General features: G+C 48.6%; 1 protein-coding gene across 2 annotated transcripts in view; it reads left to right on the forward strand.

Moving 5' to 3' along the window:
* GALNT2 (polypeptide N-acetylgalactosaminyltransferase 2) overlaps positions 1–14,596 on the forward strand; it is a 198,959-nt gene that overhangs the window by 100,035 nt on the left and 84,328 nt on the right. For both annotated transcript variants that reach the window (XM_036875703.2, XM_036875702.2), the window contains exon 2: positions 10,615–10,708. In XM_036875703.2, coding sequence (XP_036731598.2) covers positions 10,615–10,708 — 94 coding nt within the window. The remainder of the gene's footprint in view (positions 1–10,614; positions 10,709–14,596) is intronic.

The following is a 14,596-nucleotide window of genomic DNA, read 5'->3' on the forward strand; positions in this document are numbered from 1 at the left end:
GCCTTTTCATGGTGATAGAAATAGTTTGCAGAGCTGGGAGGAGTGATGGCTGGAAGAACTTCCCTTCTTGTTCTTTTGTGGCCTTCCTCTCCTGGGAGAACAGCGACCTCTAGTGGCTTGTGCTGGGCAGCAGCGTGCAGACAGGGTTTCTGATTCCTGCCCGGCTGCTATGGAGTTTATCTCCGCTGTTGCTGTGGGCGTGGCTTGCCTCGGGCTGCTGCTCCAAAATGGTGGAGCCCTGTTTGAGGGGGAGTGGCCGGGAGGCTATTTATCTCCATGAGGGGCCTCCGTGCTCCCTGCTGCCCAGGGGGTTAGAGTGCCCAGAGATCCCCAGATTCCCTGCCTCTGGGCTAAGTGTCCCGCCCTGTCCCTTTAAGACTTCCAAAAAGCACTCACCAAAACAAAACAACAACAACAACAACAAAAGCTGCTTGCTTCTCTTTGTTCTCCGGCGCCGGCCTCAGGCACCCGCTCAACCGTCTTGCTGCCCTGTTTCCCTAGTATCCAGGGCCCTGCACTCTGGCCCGGATGGCTGGGGCTGGGTGTTCAGCAGTCCTGGGCTCCGTCTCCCTCCCGCTCTGCCTCCTCTTCTCCCCCCGGGAGCTGGGGGGAGGGGCGCTCGGCTCCCGCGGGGCCGGGGCTTGTATCTTACCCCCTTTGCGAGGCGCTGGGTTCTCGCAGGTGTGGATGTGGTCTGGATGTTGTCCTGTGTCCTCTGGTTTTTTTCTAGGAAGAGTTGTGTTTGTTATATTTTCATAAATATATGTGGTTTTGGGAGGAGATTTCCACTGCTCTACTCACACCGCCATCTTGGCTCCCAAAACTTTTGCTTTTTAATAAGGTAGTTGGACATCCACAGCCCATGTTCTAATACCACGTCCTGGAAGAGCGGGAATAATGGCTCAGCTAGGAAAGGCAGAGGGAACTAAGTGGGCCAGAGGTAAGGAGATAAACACTTGTCCCTTCTGGGGCTTTCCATCCCGTACCGGGACAGAACACAGCAGGGAGGGAGGCTTGTGTGGCAGCTAGCGCTCCGAGATGTGCCAGCAGCCTGTGCCCAGCAGTGCTGGGCCTTCCCCACACTTGGGCGTGGGTCTCTGCAGCATCCTGCTACCTGTCACTCACACCAGGGGACTGATGTTAACCTTCCACTCGGGTTCTATGATCTGATTTCAGTAGCCTTCTAAGAAAAGAGCCAGGAGCTGTGGAAAAACAATGTCTCAGACCAGGTGGAAGTGGAATCGGAGGGCTGGAGGCACTGCATCAGCCCCTTTCCCTGTTTGTGTCCTTTGCTGTAAAATGGGCTGATGATTGACAGTGCATGGCTCTGTTCTCTTTGTACAAATCCTTTGTGAAAGATGAATCTTTAATAAAATAAAGGTCTTATGAGAAAAATAGACGTAAGACAACTCTTCTAGGGTTTTTGGGTAAAATCACAGGGCAGACAGCCACTGAGCCCTAAAGAAAGAGAATGTCAGTGAGAACATGTAAACTGTAAATGAATAATAATAAAAATGTTGCGTTTCCCATGCACTGTCCATCATTTGTTAGAAACTTCCGGAGATATCTCCCCACTGCGATGCTCGTGCATTTATTCTCCTCAGCTGCAGGTGACACGCCTCTTTTGACGTGTGCCTCAAACGTTGTGTTTCTGAACCTCTGGCAACATTTACTGGTTTTCTAAGAAAACCTGTGTGCATCGCCATCATCTGGCTCACTAACCTTGACATGCATTCTCACCTTCAAACACTTCCTTCACCAGCCTTCAGGCTGCAACGCCCTGGGGTTGTGCTGGGCTCTGCTGCTCACCTCCTGTCCCAGGGCAGCTTTGGGAAAGCTCTGCCCCTCCCGTCTCCTCTGCTCTTTCCTTTTCTCTCTACAGCCAGGTTTCTCTCGTTTTAATTGTCCCCAAAGAGAAGTTGAAATCTAAGTTGTACTGACCTGAAAGTCTTCCCTTTGAGGAGCTGGGTGAGATTTATTGGAGGATTCGGTTGACTTAAGGTAGTGTCAGGTGGCGGCACCTACTGGTGACAGGTAGCATTGCAGCACGGCTCCATGAGACCTGGTAAGCCCAAGAGCTGGGGCTAAGTGAGGAAGCTGTTTCGCAGGATTTGATACAGAGATCAGGGTGCTGCCAGGTATGGAGGAATCCCAGTGGGGATGGGGTTGGAGGAAGCTGGAGTGGTGTGGGTGGGGATCCAGAGGTGGAGGGGAGATCATGGTGGTGCAAGCTTACGAGGATGCCGCCTGCCCCTGCCCGCTGGCCGCTCTTCTGCACTCTCGTGTGGTTCAGTTCCTTGTCATGCTGACTGCCTGCTTACCTTCTCTCTTACCACTTTTTTTTTATCACCTACTGGAAGTTCTTATTTTTTAATTTTAAAATATAATTGACTTTTACATAAGTCACAGGGCAAAGAATTTGCTCAAATACATTTTTGTGGAGGTAAAGAGACGTTTTCTACACCAGTTTGCTGAAATTCATCATTTTTCTAAAGTAAGAGAGCCTGCTTTGGCTGACATTGAGAATCCCAGAACAGGAAGTGGAGAAGCAGTTAGGAAGGGGTTTTGTCTGAGACCCCATAATGGGAGAAGCCGTTTTTCAGTTTACAGGAAGAAAGAGGTAGAATTAGAGCAAGAGTGAAGAATGAGGCCATAAAGGGCTCCTTAGAAATGGCAGGTGCTTGGCTAACCTGTGGCTCTAAATCCATCCCATGCATTTATGGGCCTGCTGCTCTTGCCTTCGGGTATGTTTATGACCTGGCCCGAGCGCCCTGCCTTGCTCCATAGACTCCTATTTAGAAGCAGGAATAAGGAACAGCTGCACGCTAATCGCCGGCTTTGTGCTCCCCGTGCTCTGAGCCTCCTGCCACTCTGGTCACCTACCATAAGCACAGGAGTTTAGGATGGATTGATTGCTCTCAAAGAGAGAATTGTGGTGTGAAATAAATTGCCCCTGGGCTCTGTGTCTCATTCAGAATTGGCTTTAAAATCAGCATTTGCCATGAGATTCACACCTCCGTACCCTGAAGGGAGGAGGGAGTGGAGCAGGCTTACTATTGCTGTTAAAAAGTAACAGACATCCTAGAAATACAAGGCTGGCAGATGTTGGCCCAGGAGTGTTTAATGATGTTTCCCTTTTATATAAATAAGATCTGTGCACACACTTTATTTTTTATTTTTTAGTCTTTATTTTTTAGGACAGTTTTAGATTTACAGAAAAAATGAGACCAGTGCAGAGAAACTTTCATACACCCTGTACCCAGTTATCATCATTATTAAAATCTTACGTTAGCCTCCTACCTTTGTTATAATTAAAGAACCAATGCTGGCACATTATTATGGACTGAAGTCCCTACTTTGCTCACATTTCTTGGATTTTCCCCTAATGTCCTTTTTCTGTCCCAGCGTCCTACCCAGATCCCACATGATATTTTGTCGTCGCGTCTTTTCAGGCACTCTGGGCCATAACAGTTTCTCAGCCATCCTTGTATGTGGCCACTTTTACAGTTATGAGGACCCCTAGTCAAATTGGCAAAAATATCCCTCATTTGGGATTTTCTTACAGGTAGACTGGGGTTATGAGTTTGGGGGAAGAGGACCACAGAGGTAGCACACATGCATTTTAACATGTGTGCAAATGAGCTAACCATGGGGAGGAAAGCAGAAGTCGAGCGGCCTGACTGGTGTACCTCAATGAGGGCAAAGTGGAAGAAGGCAGGTGTAATGTCAGTGATGGGACTACATATCTGCCTTGGGTGACGTATATAGTTCAACCCGGTCCTGTCACTGACATCATTTCAGGGGATTGCATAGAGCTGGTTTTGAATTTCCATGTCACATATTGGGAAATGGAGGCTCAGAGAGGCCGCCTTAGTCGTCCAGGGTGGATGAGACAGACCAGGGCTGATTTGCCAAGCCAGCAACACATTCTCACACCCTCCTGGTGGTGCATTGAGTGCCCAGAATTCCTAGACTAAGCTGATGGGTGTTTCACCTGCCTGTGGCCACAGGGATTGAAATGGGAAGATTATGACTGATTAAGCCAGTTGGCCGCCATTTATTGAGTGAGTGTGCGGGACGATGCCCTACGCCCGCTGCACGTTGGAAGGTTCAGTGGCGAGAGGTCTGGTAGCAATGTCACCGTGGCTGGTGACTTCGGCACAGGTGGCTGTTACAGCTCCTGAATACCAAAGCCTGCTTTTCTCTGAGGGGCCACAGTGACATAGAGGAAGAGTGATATATTTATCATGATACCCTTTTTATTTGTGAGCAAGTGATCATGTATAAAGCTATCTACAACTTTGAACCCTCTCTGGAAGTTTGCTCCCCTCCCGTTTCAGCAGCGTTGAGTTTTGTGAAACAGGTTGGAATATTGACTGTGAAAAACGGTAAGCCTATCAGCGAAGCTAGTGGTTCTCAACCCTGACTCTGCATCAGAGCTGCGTGGGAGCTTCTAGAAAACATCCAAGGCTACACCCCACCCCCGGAGGCTGTGACTCAGTTGTCTGCTCCCGGCAGCACCAGACCTGGGAGAAAGCCTTGTTCCCTCTCTCACCGCCCCACCCAGGTCTGATTTCCATGCTCTTCCTATTCCTGATTCAGACCCGGGTAGAGGTTTTGGAAGGTTGCTATTGATGCTCGCCTGAGCTGTTCCCGCTCCAGCTCGGTGACCGGCTCTCCCAGGGGGTGAAGCAGCTGGGGGGTCCTCGCTGCTGCCCCTGCACAGAACCCACATCCAGAACTGATGCGATTATGTTTCTGGCCTCTGCCGCATGTCATCTCCTTCCCGTTCTAACGATGCTTAGGAGAGGCAACTGTACTTTTCCTCTTAAACCAAAGTTACTGCTTTCAGTGGTGCTTTCACATAGAAGCAGAAAGTGATCTCTTAGAAACACACAGACAGCAGTGTTGGCAGAACACAGGCGTCTGGTTTTAAGAGCAGTTTGGCCATGGTTCGGGGAGAGCTGATGGCCAGCCCAGTGAAGGCGGCATTCCGGCACCCCTCCCCCTGGGCTGAAATCGTGTGTTCCAGTTTGTTGATGGACCACACAGGCTGCTGAGAAAGTAAAGGCTTAGCAGTGACACCTCCTGTTGGCAGGTTTCTTCGCCCTCCAGTAAGACAGAGGGATTATTCCCCTGCACCCCTTTGGTGGGTCGTGTGCCCCTGAAGAATGTGAAACAGCAGCTAGTCCTTGCGCGTCCTCTGGATCACTTTGTAGTGTGACCTCAGAGCAAGAAAGCTGGGTTATGGGGGGTCTCGGTCTTCCGCAGGGAAATGTCTGCTCGTAAAAATCTGCTTTCAGGTGAACAGTTTTAGCTGGTTTTCAGTCTTAGCTTGGCAATGCATTCTTAGGAAAGTGACTATGGAAACAAACTGTCGTGTTTATTTTTAACAGATCTGGCAACCAGGCTTTTTCTTTTTCAGAATTTGAATATTGCTGTGTGGATTGGATGTAGCAGTGGCAATCGCCGAGTAGTCATTAAATAATGGTAAAAGTTGATAATTGATGAGGAAGGAATGAAGGAGTCAGCCAGATCGCATTTTGGTGATTTAATACGCCTCTGAGCATATGGTCTAGTCAACTGCAATGATTTAACGGTCACAAGGTATATTTCTGTAAGAGGAGATTAAAAACAACCTATTTAGTTTCCTTTTTCTTCCACAGTGATGTTTTTAACCTTCATTAACAAATATGACGTTAGCCATTTAAATAATATGCAGGCGGCCTTTGATGACTTAGCAATATACGTTTATTCTTTATTATCTGCTTTCCCATGTATCAGGTGTGCATTTTGCTGGCATTTTGCAGTTCAGACATGCCGCCACGGGTGACAGTGGTCTGTGTGTCGGGCTGCAGGCAAGAGGCCGGCACGGGACGGAGTGACGTTTCGTCCTGCACCGGGCAGTGAGGCAGTTCCTGGACTCCGGTTGCCTCGCAGCCCCCGCACGTGAATAGCCCTCCGGGCACAGCAGCATTCTGGCCTCGTCTCGGCCGCCGTCAGTCTTCTGGCCTCCGTAAACGGAGCAGTCTCAGTATATGCTCACCGAGTCTTTGACAGCCCTCTCAGAAGGTGGGCTCCCGTTCCCTTCCCCATGGACTGCGGGCTAGACCCGGCATCTCCCTCCTAAGGAGTAGAATGTGGTGGTGAGACACTGTGTGATTTCCAGGACCAAGCCACGGAGGGGGTCCTGCTGTCCACACCCCGTCCGTGTCTCTGCCTCTCCCCCCACCCCCTCCTTCTCTCAGGTCGCTCACAGTAGGGCGGCCGCTGCCGGGTCGCGAGGACACCCCGCAGACCTGAGGCTGAGTCTGTGGGGGGGAGCTGGCCCTCAGCCCAGTCAGGCCTGTGGATGGCGGTCTGGCTGTGGCCTCGGGGGAGACCCCAGCCAGGACCCCCAGATGCCTGACTCTGTGACACAGTCGTGCTTGTTGTCATGGGCTCAGTTCTGAGGGCATTCACTTGGCAGCGGTTGGTAACACAGAAAACCACTCAGACGTTTGGGGTCTCTTTCCTCATCTGGACATGGAGGGTCTGAGTAACTAGTGCCCTTAACAAGTGTGGCCATACGTGCATCTTACGTGGCCGCCCCGCCAGCTGCCCTCTCCTGCCCCGTGCGCAGCTCTCCCAGGCTGGGGCACCTCCCCCACAGCAACGGGCACTTTGGCAAAAGCCAAGCTTACTTCTTATATATTCTTATTCTGAAACAATGACAGATCATATTGGAAATATAATGGGGACTATCCTTTTAATTGTTTAAACCTCTATTTGCACTTAATTGCCAAAACTATTCAATAAACCAATTGGATTTATTGTTTCTCAAAATAATGTCATTTTATTAAAAAACGACTGCTCTTTCGTCTACTAGAAATAGGATGACTTTTGGTGCTGTGCTCTAACTGTGGCAGAGGAATAGATGTCGCCGGTCGATGATTTCCACCCAGTCTCACTCCTGGCCTGACTGAATTCCACTGGTGTCTCAGGTAATAGGCCAGGTGAAATGCTTCCGCTGTGTGCATCTGTAAGAATAATGCAGGCAGGTTGCAGATCTTGAGCAGGTAGACTGTGAAAGCCGACTCCGTTCAGACGTCTCCTAGTAACAGCTGCCCGCTCTGGTGGGTCAGTGAGCGGGACACAGGAGGAGACTTGGCAATGTCTGGCTCAGATGCCATCTCAGGGGCTCGCCAGGTCCCTCCTGAGGCTGCATGTAGACGCGTCCCACACTGTGTGTGGAACGGGAGAGTTGTGGGGGCGGCAGCAGCATCTCCCCCATCCCGTGTGACTTGATCTGGTGGCCCGAGAATCCCGGACCCCTGCTTAGATTCCCCCCGACGGGATTCAGGTTCGGTCAGAACCGCAGAACCCGCCTGCGTGGGTCCGAAGCTGCTTCTGTCCGTGGGTTGGTCATCATGCATCTGGTGTGGACATCCCCCCTTTGAGGGCGGGAGAAACAAAGCACAGATGGGTCTGCATCCTGGGAAATAAAAGCAGGCTTCCCAGGTCACCAGCTCTGAATTCTCGGCATCTTCAGACCCAGCGGCAAGCCACATCGTTCTCCCCTAATGCCGGCAGCGTTTTCTTGTCCCCGGAAGGAGGGCCTGTCACCGCATCACTGTCTCTGAAAAGGGAGAGAGCAAGCAGACGAGTGGGCAGCTCGGCCTGGGTGCCAGCAGGCCCTGGGCAAGGGCCCGTCCCCCACATCAGCACGTCTTCACTTTTAGAGCCTCCCCTGGTGAACATAAGTCTTATACCGTTTGTAAATGTGGGGGCATCGTCGTCGCAAGCAGCAGCTTCCGTGGCTCAGTGGGCAAAGCCAGTGAAATCGGTCTGAGTAAGCAGGGGGAGGAAATGTTTCTCCACCGCACTTATTACAGGGCAGCCCGGGCCCCGCTCGGTGCCGCGTAGGAACGCGGCGGAGCCCCCCTGCCCCCCAGGACTGAGGTGCGCGGGCCCCGGGCCTGCGTGGGGCAGGGAGGAGGGGTGAGCAGCGCTGACCCGGCGCATCGCTGCCCAGGACACGGGGGCCCACGCACTCCCAGCCGTGTTGGGGCCCCCCGCATGTCCGCTGCCCCTGGCCCCATGCTCCCCCAGGGGCTCGGTCTCCCGCCCGCTGCAGCTCTGATTCCTGCATGCCGTCCCAGAACTCCAGGCATGTGTCGCCACCTGTTTCCCTCCTGGTATCTCGCAATAAGCTCAGTATTTCCAAAACAAACAGCCTTTATTTCCCAGTGCCTCTCCGCGCCCCACCAGACGATTTTCTCGTGCTTCTCATTGGTGGACGCACTCCCACGTGAGATGTCCCCGCCGGCACGCACCCTCTCTGCCTCTCCCCGGCCTGCCCTCCCCAAGCCATCTCCCAGGGGCGCCTGGCTCCCCTGCGTCACCAGGACCTGCACCTGAGCCAGCACGCTGCCTCCCCCAGCTGCTTGGCCTCACTCCCCGTGTCATCTGCACAAACTGCCTGACCTCTCCTATCTCTGTGTCCCATTGGAAAACTGGAGTCATAAAATGCCAGGGTTGCAGGGGTGAGGGAGTATGTGGGGGCAGTGCCTGGGGCATAGCAGGCCTTCCCAAAGGGCACTAGCCTTGCTGCACCTGCTCGGGACTTCGCCGTGCTCTGGTTAGATAGCAGGGCCTCAGGCCCCTTCATAGGGGGGCGTGGGCGATCTGGGGGCATCGGGAAGGGAGATTGATAAAACTAGTCTTATCTAGTTTGTGGGGAGAAGGAAGCATTTGTTTTCTGAGAAAGCATTGATGGCTGACCTGTAAGTGCTGATTTAGTGAACACTACAAGTAATGCCTCCATTCTCATGGCCTCAACAGCAACGTTCACTTTTGATCTTATTCAAGTACAAGGATGAGTGGTTTGATGCATTAGCCAGCATTTGTAGTTGACAAAACACTCGTGGAAAAAAATGATCAACTGCACAACGTTACAAGCAAACTACGCAATAAAAAATAATAATGCTGAATTTAAAAGTCTACATGGTATGTCTCTGGTGACTTCATTACTTGCTGAATTTAATATTCACTCATTTCCTTATGTTATAAGGCAGTTAGTAGGGTGGAGTCTCTCACTCATGCATTTACCAACTTTCCTGTGAAGTCATTGCCAATGGTAAATTGGAAGTTTATTCATAATGAAGTTATCTCAAAAGCCAAATTATAAATATCTTTCAATTTTTTTTTGCAACAAATATTTAAACTGGAATACGAATGCATTTTAATATATTTGCCACAGTGTGGGATGGGATCTTCAAGAGCCGCAGTCCGGGGCACTTGAAACCCTGAGAAAGGCCTGGTTTAGGTGGGCGGGTCCAGGACCCCAAGAGCTGGGACAGCTGCCCTCCGTAGCCTACGGTGTCTGCAGGGGGGTCCCGCCCCCAGGGTGCCTCCCCCGTCACTGCCAGGATGGCCTGGTGGGGTAGACCTGCTGTACCAACTGAAGACCTGAAGGAGAAGCTGGCTTCAAGAGGGAGGAAGCTCAGGCACGGCTCCTCTTTATTTGCCGTGCTGAGTGCGTACAGACGCAGATTATTGGCAGGGCAGGTTGTGTCTGGGGAACACACGTGATCTGACCAAGCCCCTAAGGATTGCCCTTCTAGCAGATCTCACCTTAATGTTCTCCAGAGCCAAAAGGTCGGCTTCTGCACAAGCCGGGTCCTACGCCGGCCTGCAGAGATGCTAGTTGAACAGTCCCGCACAGAACGGATTGGGTCTCCCCCCGGCGGGGGGCTTGATGCTGCAGATCATCCTAAGAGCATCTGCCTAGGGCAATGACCAGTGGACAGTGCTTAGCTCACAGAAGTCTGTGTGCGAAGATTACTAGCCATGGGATATTTCTGATGTGGGTTATACACAGGAACCTTTCTTTTTTTATACACATAAGTCAGATTCCGAGTGGCTGGCAAATACATTTAGCTCTGTGGTGATGGAGTTATTCAGTTTGATTTAATGCTGACAGATTAAATTGTTTGTGCAAAAGAGTTGAATAAATTCTGCCAGAGCTTATATCTTATTCCGGCTTCACATTCAGCCCTTAATTTGCAGCTCTGTTCCACTGGCAGTCCTGTTAGAAGGAGCCCTGGGAAAAGCCTGGGGGGGCCCTTTCCCTCCCTCCACAGTTATCCCCTGGAATTAAACAAATCATTTAACGACCTCTGAGGAGGGCTTGAAGGGGCCCATAGGGAGAATCTGGTCCTAGGATGTCCTTAAACCATCTGAGGTGGCTGGAGAGCTCCCTATTTTAGTGGCTTTAATAGAACCATGGTTGATTGATTTTATTTAATCTACTTTCCCTATCTCCCTTCACCCTTGTGGATCCTCAAATCCTGGGGTGTCCAGAGCATTTTCTTCCCATAGGTCTGCAAATACAAATGCAAAACAAAGAAAAATGCAAATCCTTCCTTGGAAAAGGTCATTTCCACACTTTTCTCCCTTTGCGTCTCCACTCCCTGGGAAGTTCTGGGATGCTGAGCCAGGGGATGGGACGTCTGTCCTCATCATTGCGGCCCCAGGGCCCTCTGGCTTCACAGGACTCAGTGTTCGTGGAGCTGATGGATGAAGTAGGCTTGAAGAACCAATTAACTCACGTGGTGTCTTTGTTCCCCTTAGGATGACTGGAATGAAATCGACACAATTAAAAAGAAAGACCTTCATCACAGCACCGGGGATGAGAAAGCCCAGAGCGTGGAGACCCTCCCTCCAGGTACTGGGGCGCACACGGGGACTAGTACAGCCTCGTGCAGGTCCTCTGGTGGTCGGGAAGTGGTCTTGCCCGCTGACTGTGAAGGCGCTGGATGTGACATTCGGAGTATGTCGTCTGTGGGGTAGAGAATGGGTTTCACAGGACTGCCACAGAGCAGTCTTTTGCTGGCTTCCAGTAGGGTCATTAGTGGGTGGTGAAGCAAGTGTCCTGGGAGATAACCAAAATTTGTTCAAAGGAAAAAATGGAATAAAGTAGAAAATACAGAATGATACATGTCTGTTCACAACTTTTTAAGTGGACTTAATTTTTTCAAACAGCTTTAGTTTCTCAGCAAAATTTAGCAGGAAGTCCCTAGGTTCCCATGTACCTCCTGCCCCCAACCCTCCCCACTCTAGACATAGCCCTCCCCTCTGCCAGCATCCCCGTCAGGTGGCACATCAGGGCTCACTCTTGGCGGAGTAGGGCCCATAGGCCTTGACAAACATGCAGTGACGTGATCCACTCGTACAGGATCAGAGAAGACAGCTCCATCGCTCGGAAACGCCTCTGTGCTCTGCCTGTTCACCCCTCCCTCCTCTCAGTCTCTGGCAACCACTGATCTTTTGCCTATCTCCATGGTTTTGTCTTTTCTGGAATATTATGTAGTTGGAATCATACAGTACACAGACTTTTCAGACTGGCTTCTCTCACTGAGTAATATGCATCCAAGGTTCCGCCCCTGAATTCTCATGGCTTGGTAGCACTTCTGTTTCTATCACTGAGTAGTATTCTTTTGTCTGGACATACCACAGTTTATTTATCCATTTGCCTAGACATCTTGATTTCTTCCAAATTTTGGCAACATTTTATGGATACAGCTGCTGTTAACATCTGTGTGCAGGTTTTTGTGTGGACATAAACTGTCGTTTATTTGGGTAAATGCCGAGGAGCGTGATTGCTGGATCACATGGTAGGAATGTATGCATTTCTCTAAGAAACTGCCAAACTGTCTTCCGAAGTGGCTGTGCCATTTCGCATCCCCACCAACAGTGAACAAGAGTTCCCTTGGCTCCACATTCTCAGCAGCATTTGGTGTCGTCAATATTTTTTATATCAGCCACTCTGATGGGTTGGAAGTGGTATCTTGTTTTTTTAATTTGCAAATCCCTAATGACATATGATATGGAATATCTTTTCATATGCTTATTTGGCACCTGTTTCTCTTTTTTCGGGAGATGTTTGTTCAGGTCTTCTGGCCTTTATTTTTTGGTATCATTAATCTACAATTACATGAAGGACATTATGTTTACTACGCTCCCCTCTTCACCAAGTCCCCCCCACATACCCCTTCACAGTCACTGTCCATCAACGTAGTAAGATGCTGTAAAATCACTACTTGTCTTCTCTGTGTTGCACAGCCCTCCCTCTGCCCCCCCATATTATACATGCTAATCATAATGCCCCCTTTTTTTTTCCCGCCCTTATCCCTCCCTTCCCACCCATCCTCCCCAGTCCCTTTCCCTTTGGTAACTGTTAGTCCATTCTTGGGTTCTGTGATTCTGCTGCTGTTTTGTTCCTTCAGTTTTCCTTTGTTCTTATACTCCACATATGAGTGAAATCATTTGATACTTGTCTTTTTCCGCCTGGCTTATTTCACTGAGCATAATACCCTCTAGCTCCATCCAGGTTGTTGCAAATGGTAGGATCTGTTTTTTTCTTATGGCTGAATAATATTCCATTGTGTATATGTACCACATCTTCTTTATCCATTCATCTACTGATGGACATTTAGGTTGCTTCCATATCTTGGCTATTGTAAATAGTGCAGCAGTAAACATAGGGGTGCATCTGTCTTTTTCAAACTGGAGTGCTGCATTCTTAGGGTAAATTCCTAGAAGTGGAATTCCTGGGTCAAATGGTATTTCTATTATGAGCATTCTGAGGAACCTCCATACTGCTTTCCACAATGGTTGAACTAATTTACATCCCCACCAGCAGTGTAGGAGGGTTCCCCTTTCTCCACATCCTCGCCAACATTTGTTGTTTGTCTTTTGGATGGTAGCCATCCTTACTGGTGTGAAGTGATATCTCATTGTGGTTTTAATTTGCATTTCTCTGATGACAAGCGATGTGGAGCATCTTTTCATGTGTCTGTTGGCCGTCTGAATTTCTTCTTTAGAGAACTGTCTATTCAGCTCCTCTGCCCATTTTTTAATTGGATTATTTGCTTTTTGTTTGTTGAGGTGTGTGAGCTCTTTATATATTTTGGATGTCAACCCTTTATCGGATCTGTCATTTATGAATATATTCTCCCATACTGTAGGGCATCTTTTTATTCTATTGATGGTGTCCTTTGCTGTACAGAAGCTTTTCAGCTTAATATAGTCCCACTTGTTTATTTTTGCTTTTGTTTTCCTTGCCCGGGGAGATATGTTCAAGAAGAGGTCACTCATGTTTATGTCTAAGAGGTTTTTGCCTATGTTTTTTTCTAAGAGTTTTATGGTTTCATGACTTACGTTCAAGTCTTTGATCCATTTCAAATTTACTTTTGTGTATGGGGTTAGACAGTGATCCAGTTTCATTCTTTTACATGTAGCTGTCCAGTTTTGCCAGCACCATCTGTTGAAGTGACTGTCATTTCCCCATTGTATGTCCATGGCCCCTTTATCGAATATTAGTTGACCATATATGTTTGGGTTAATATTTGGAGTCTCTATTCTGTTCGATTGGTCTGTGGCTCTGTTCTTGTTCCAGTACCAAATTGTCTTGATTACTGTGGCTTTATAGTAGAGCTTGAAGTTGGGGCGTGAGATCCCCCCTACTTTATTCTTCCTTCTCAGGATTGCTTTAGCTATTCGGGGTCTTTGGTGTTTCCATATGAATTTTTGAACTATTTGTTCCAGTTCATTGAAGAATGCTGTTGGTAATTTGATAGGGATTGCATCAAATCTGTAAATTGTTTTGGGCAGGATGGCCATTTTGACGATATTAATTCTTCCTAGCCAGGAGCATGGGATGAGTTTCCATTTGTTAGTGACCTCTTTAATTTCTCTTAAGAGTGTCTTATAGTTTTCAGGGTCTTTCACTTCCTTGGTTAGGTTTATTCCTAGGTATTTTATTCTTTTTGATGCTATTGTGAATGGAATTGTCTTCCTGGTTTCTCTTTCTATTAGTTCATTGTTAGTGTCTAGGAAAGCCACAGATTTCTGTGTGTTAATTTTGTATCCTGCAACTTTGCTGAATTCTGATATTAGTTCTAGTAGTTTTGGAGTGGAGTCTTTAGGGTTTTTTATGTACAATATCATGTCATCTGCAAATAGTGACAGTTTGACTTCTTTTTTACCAGTCTGGATTCCTTGTATTTCTTTGTTTTGTCTAATTGCCGTGGCTAGGACTTCCAGTACTATGTTGAATAACAGTGGGGAGAGTGGGCATCCCTGTCTTGTTCCCTATCGCAGAGGAAAAGCTTTCAGCTTCTTGCTGTTCAGTATGATGTTGCCTGTGGGTTTATCATATAAGGCCTTTATTATGTTGAGGTACTTGCCCTCTATACCCATTTTGTTGAGAGTTCTTATCATGAATGGATGTTGAATTTTGTTGAATGCTTTTTCAGCATCTGTGGAGATGATCATGTGGTTTTTGCCTTTCTTTTTGTTGATGTGGTGGATGATGTTGATGGATTTTCGAATGTTGTACCATCCTTGCATCCCTGGGATGAATCCCACCTGGTCATGGTGTATGATCCTCTTGATGTATTTTTGAATTCAGTTTGCTGATATTTTATTGAGTATTTTTGCATCTACATTCATCAGGGATATTGGTCTGTAGTTTTCTTTTTTTGGTGGGGTCTTTGCCTGGTTTTGGTATTAGGGTGATGTTGGCTTCATTGAATGAGTTTGGGAGTATTCC

The sequence above is a fragment of the Manis pentadactyla genome, chromosome 12 (assembly GCF_030020395.1).
Source record: "Manis pentadactyla isolate mManPen7 chromosome 12, mManPen7.hap1, whole genome shotgun sequence".
NCBI lineage: Eukaryota > Metazoa > Chordata > Mammalia > Pholidota > Manidae > Manis > Manis pentadactyla.